The following is a 6,078-nucleotide window of genomic DNA, read 5'->3' on the forward strand; positions in this document are numbered from 1 at the left end:
TATTAACCCACTGAATAACAGGACTTAACTCTTCAGGCTGATAAAAATCTGTTAAAAAGTCACCAAATTAATTATTAGTGTAGATTAATGATTGGTCACTATGTTTTTCAGGGCCAATACCAATACAGAGTTTTAGTAATCAATGAGAATTTTAAGTGTAACTTTTGCAGTAGGAATGAAAACCTTGGTGTTAGTTTTTAAACTAGTACACAAACTGTTGCTGAACAGGAGGTAGTGTAAATAATAACTAGCACAAAATAAATAGAAGTTCATGTCTCAGTGTTGATGGTGATGGTAATAAAGTGCTAATGATGGTATTGACAATAGAAGGAAAGAAAAGCCAAAACAACACATTTTAAACTCCTTAAATTTATCTGTAGAAAAATACTGATAATCAGGAAATTGTGAATATCAGATTGGTCTATATAATAGAATTGACTTGTTATATCAGGTTGGCATACAAAAATCTAAACCAGCTCAATTACTAGTTTAAAACATTTTCATATAGTTTAAGTTCTTCCCTTGAAACAGTAGTGAAAGCGCTGAGAGTCATTCTGACAGTGTTTTCTTATAATCTACAACAACACATGCACAGGGAAACCACACAGCTGAGTGATTTTCTGACTCAGTAAGGACTAGGAGACAGACAAACCACATGGTAATGAAAAGTTATGTCTGTCAACACACACTGTATTGTAATGTTCTCACTGCTGGGTAAAGTCAGAACCAGAAAGAAACAAAAAAAAAACCCCATCAGGCAAAAAAAGACAAACTAAAGAAAGGAGTAATATGAAGAAAAAAATGGCAACATAGTTTCCAGTGAGGCTGAAATGAAGCATGACTGTATGACTAATTGGTCGGTTTGAGTGGAATGCTGCAAATGTTAACGGGCAAACATCTGTCAAAACAACTCTCCTCTTCCTCTGTCAGCCTGTGCATTTTTATCTTGGTGAGTGAATGTGTGAAGAGGAGAGAAAATGAAATATTCTGTTTTTGTGTGTTTTCGTCTCAGTGGAGTTGTGAGTTTGTGTGTGTGCATGTTGAATGGTGAAGGTTCAGCACTGCATGATACTCACTGACACCACTTTTGTGCACATCGGGTTGAACTGAGCAGTATTCCACTGTTTTGCTGTTTGTGCATTGGTTTGGCTGCTGATCGCACCAGTATGTGGTTTTGATCATCTGTGTGGAGAAGATCGACACATCTTCCCTGTTGATTTCAAAATCATATGATTCTGAAATCTGTTTCTTGCTGTGATTGAAGCTGAAATGGAGCAGACTGGATTGGACTGGCCTTTGACTTGTCTTGCATTAGCTCTTGACTTGTTTTTTTTAATGTTACGATGAAAGTGAGGATGCATAGTGTGACTAAGTTACACTTGTAGTGTATGTAAGCTGTAAACACATTTTTCTCTTTTTGTAAAATAATAATCAATAGTTTGTGTTTCTATTAAATAAATAATGGAAACACAAACCACTGGATATTATTTTAAAAAGTGAAAGATGCTGTCTTTGCCATTTCAAGGCTTGGTCTGATACATTATGCACTCCTCAAGTATTTTCAGTCTAAATGAATATTTGTCTGACAGTCACTCAGAGTGGACTGTTTAATGTTTTGGTCTGCTTGGCTTTCTTCTCGGCACATCATATATTTCGGCTGTGGCAGTGCTTTGTAACTGGTTGTGGAAACGCTAAGGGCTGCTTTTTGATTGCCTGCAAGAATCTTATGACTCCTTTTTGACAAGTTTTGATTCATTGAGCAAATTGCCGCTTTGTGGTTGGTCACAAGGAAGCTGGTGACTGCTTGCAGTGTCAGTCAACTAATCAATCTTCATTTATATCTGCAAGTTTGAGTCCATTCATTAAAATAAATGTGATCTTGAACAAATTAATCTCTTAAAAAGAAATACATTTATAGTTGTGTAAAGGCAGCTTAATGTCAAACGCATTATTGCTGAGCCTCAACTACTGAGTTTATATGAGCCAGCAGCTCTTTGCACCGAGTATGCACTGAACCATCTTGAAAATACGCTAATCTTTTTCTTATTACATGTGCCTTGTATTCCTTCCTCATAATACTCTAATTATAATAATAATGACCCATGGGTGTTTTCCAAAGCAATGTAGATGGACATTATTGCCTTCAGCTGAGATGGAATTAACAAATAAGCCTAATTTGTACATGATATCATCATGGATGTAGGGAAATAAAATCTGCCTGGAACACATCAGTGATTTTAGTTGCAACTATTATTTCTGTTACATAAACTCACATAGATCTTACACTTCATGCAGAATAGGTCTCAGAGGCTTTGAGTTTTGATTATTTTCTCTTCACAAATTTGCATAAAAAAATCAGCCATTGTTTGACAGGAAGGTGAAGAAAGGTCTACTGCGTCTTTGTTCTATTGTGATTTATTATTTTTCATTCCTTGTACAGATCTCCTTTCACAATGCTGACATGCCAGATATAGTCCTAAAACTAACAGAGGTGAACAGCCAGTATTCACTCCATCAGTATCAGCATTGTTGCTGCTCTGATACTTTTAATGGTTATATGGTTAGCAGACAAACATTTTCCATAATGAACATTAAAAAAAAGTTCATAAAAATGTAGAATGTATCATGTTTGAGCCAAGCCTTACATATCATAATAACACATTGTGTTCTATTCATCACTACTGAAAACGAAAATTTATGAAAATGAGCATTAGTAGAGCTGCACCTCCAGACAATCTGATCCCACCTAATCCCTCTAGATCGGGCCTAAAATTGAGTTGTGGTAAATAACATAAGATGTAAATATCTCTACGTATTGTTCATCTACTTGCTTTGAATCTGCTCAGCAGGGTGCTGTTTTATACCACCTGTTGTAAGTGACATATCAACAGTTGAGTTTTTCTGTCTCAGTTGTATCTCACTACCGATCTCCTGTCTTTCCTGGGCTAGTAATTAACATTGCTTCTCATGTGACCTCTGACCCAGACTGCTGGGACAGCGATGACTCCCCTCCCCCCCTCCCTGAGAGAACCCCTGAATCCTTCATACTGGCCTCAGGTGCGTTTGCATTGGTTAAGGTTTGCAGATGTCTTTTCCAGTTCTGCTTGCCTCCTGGATGTGCCTCAGGTCTTGCGAATCGAACCACAGTGCACCGTTGTTGTTAAGCAGGTGGCCTTGGTCAAACAGGTGAAGGAAATCAGGTTGTTTGATACAGCAGTAACCTCTGACATGAGCTGCAACAGCAGGAATAGGATTTTCAGTTTTCATTTGTCTGCTGCTCTCATCCACTGCCTTACGATGCGTGAGCAGGTAGGGGCTCAGTCTCTCATCCCGACTTCAAACAGACAGATGGACACACATATTGCAGGTATCTCTTTCACAAGATGGTTTCTCTAATAACTTGGCTACACATTTCCCTTCTGCTGTTTTCATCTGCAGTGCTCTGATGTTAGAGGAGGAGATATTTGGCCACATTATAGCACTTATATGGTTGTGTCAAAAGTGAACAAATTTCTTTTGTGAGAGATGCTATTATTTTCAAACACTAGGGGGCAACATTGGCACTGCTTTTGTAAGGCACAGAAAGAGAAATAAATGAAGGCTTAAGGGGCACAGTAGAAGGTAAAAGCACATCATGTTCTGAGGCTTAATGTGTCTCCTGCTCCACATCATGTACTGTTTATAATCAAAGAAGGATTGTAGCTCTCATCTGTGTTCACCGCTTGATTCTGTTTCACTAGAGATCAATTAGTTTGTGAGGTGAGCAGAAAGCTTTGGTGTACCTTGTAAACGAAGCGGGTGCTTTCCCCCCACTGCGAGATTGAAGTCAAAAGGGTTGAATTAAAGGCTGGATGAGGGAAAAAATTAAGTGGAAATGAGTTGTCAAGCAAGTGAAGTGTTTGAATGTGTGGGTTTGTGTGTATATTTGTGGAAATGTTAACATGTCTTATTGTTTTTTTAGTTGAGTGTCCCAATGTTGTTGGTGCATGTAATTCATTCTGTCTGTCTGTTTCTCCGTCAGACCCTTTGGAAATGAGAACATCAGCCTCAGCTGAATGGAGTGGTTCAAACAAAGGTATGAGTATTTGTAGGTGTGTGTGCACTCCGATGTTCTCTGTAACTGTTTACACATGCTTGACTGTCTTTGTATATTTGTCCTTGTTTGTGTGGGTGTTAACAGTGATTAGTCAGCAAAGCAGAGCGAGAAATAACCTTTTTACAAATTAGCCTGCATATGATAAGACCGACAACATTCATCAAAAGGGCAGCTTAGAGTGTGAATGTGAGTCACGGCAAGAAATACTGACACAAGAGCGGAAGAGGAAAAAAAAAGATAAAACATATCTATTCAGAAGTACAATGAAAGTGTGTGTGTGTACATTATCTACACTTGGAGCATTGTGTGATGATGGTAGCTGCCAATTTATTGCTTCAGTAGTTTCAGTACAAGTTGGCATAGCAGAGACAGAATAATCGAAAAGGAATAACTGTTTGACTTTAATTTTTGCAGTAATTTTTCACTCGCTGTGAATATACCTCGATGCAAGTATTTCTAAAGGACAAAAAGCCTGCAGTCTCATTTAAATTCCTGCTCAGACTTTAAATGTCATGAACTATGTACATGGCTGTTTCTATACTTGTAGTATTATGAATCTACAAGATGTCTGAAAAAAGTCTTTCTGGTTAAAATCTAATGGGTTTTAGTGTAGACATATTCCTTATGCATGGGGGTTTCATGTGGTCTTTTTTGTAGTCAAACACAGCTCAGAGATGTGTCTGGTACAATTTAAGCTTGAGCTTTTATATCAGCCTGGTGCCAAAAAATGGACTATGGGAAAAAATAATTCAGATTATTGTGAAAACCTATTTACTTATGACGACTTCTTAATGTTATAGTTAAGATATTTTAAAAAGATATTGCACTCTGAATGTTTCTTCCATTGCCTCTATATACCACGGATATTCACACAATATTTCTACCCTGTGTTTGTGCAGATGTGTCGGACTGTGTTAAGAAGACGTCTCCAGCTGATCCTGCACCTGCTGGCACCACAACAACAGACAACAAGGCAGACCTGGGTGGGTAAGTGTGCACATTACCCTCTCCTGTCAGTGACACATTGAGATCTGTAACTAAACATGATTGTGGTCAGGGAATATTCTTATGAGTTTTCAGTCCCTGTGCTAAAAGCTGTGCTGACAAACACATTTTCTATTATTGTCATCCTTTTCGGACATGTGGCATAGCTTTTGCTGATTACAGCTATGGGCAGCATGTGCAGAAGATGTATGATGGCTCTGAGACCAGGATGGAAATGAAGCAATGTTGTCCTCTGGGAAATGCATTTGTGGTTTATTATTATTCAGTTTGTAGCAAAACAGATCTTTTCTCACTTTTCAGGGTTCGGTAACCGCTGCATTCAGCCCAAAGGCCCTCGAGAACCCCCCCTGGAGTGGACATGATGGAAGCATCCATCAGCCTGTCCTCCAGCAAAGTCCTCTCTTGAGTTGGACTCTACTGATCTCACCTGGCTGGTCCAAAACCCAGTTGATAGACAGCACATATTTACATAGAAACAGCCTCTGTGTACGTCTGTGCCAACACCTCCTCCAGACTGAGCTCCGTTTTCCCCACGTCCTCATCAAGGTGCCACTGTGTTAAGCAGAAGAACACTTACTGGTCAAGGGGCTTGTCCATCTTAGTACAAAGCCCACATTCTTCTCTTCAGCTTGCTGACATTAAGAGGGTTTGATTTCTCTTGATGCTGACCTGGGTTTCAGTTTGGTCATTTCCCTGTTAAGGATGAAAGGATAATTCCTGTTTTACCCTTAAACATTAATCTGTTTTGGTGACTTTATGGTAAATTTATAGTCAGTTGAGCTGTAGACACATCATGATAACTTTTCCATGCTCAGACCATATGAATCAGGATGTAGAAGTCTCCACGTTCACTTTAAATGAACAGGAAGAACACTTTGTTTCACACCAAATATTAAAAAAAGTCACTTTTGTGTTGTGCTAATCAGGAATTATCTTTAATCCAAAAAGCTACTGTGGGATGCTGATTCCTAGGGTTT

The 6,078-nt window shown here is 38.6% G+C and overlaps 1 protein-coding gene across 3 annotated transcripts in view; it reads left to right on the forward strand.

Annotated features, from left to right (window-relative positions):
* ptpn12 (protein tyrosine phosphatase non-receptor type 12) overlaps positions 1-6,078 on the forward strand; it is a 40,699-nt gene extending 34,621 nt beyond the window's left edge. Inside the window, exons 15-18 of one of the 3 annotated variants that reach the window (XM_030148777.1) lie at positions 2,986-3,057; positions 4,022-4,075; positions 4,996-5,083; positions 5,402-6,078. In XM_030148777.1, the coding sequence (XP_030004637.1) occupies positions 2,986-3,057; positions 4,022-4,075; positions 4,996-5,083; positions 5,402-5,411 (224 nt within the window). In that variant the 3' untranslated portion in view covers positions 5,412-6,078. The remainder of the gene's footprint in view (positions 1-2,985; positions 3,058-4,021; positions 4,076-4,995; positions 5,084-5,401) is intronic. The other 2 variants (XM_030148776.1, XM_030148778.1) reach the window with 2 other exon arrangements.

Source organism: Sphaeramia orbicularis, chromosome 12 (genome assembly GCF_902148855.1).
Source record: "Sphaeramia orbicularis chromosome 12, fSphaOr1.1, whole genome shotgun sequence".
NCBI lineage: Eukaryota > Metazoa > Chordata > Actinopteri > Kurtiformes > Apogonidae > Sphaeramia > Sphaeramia orbicularis.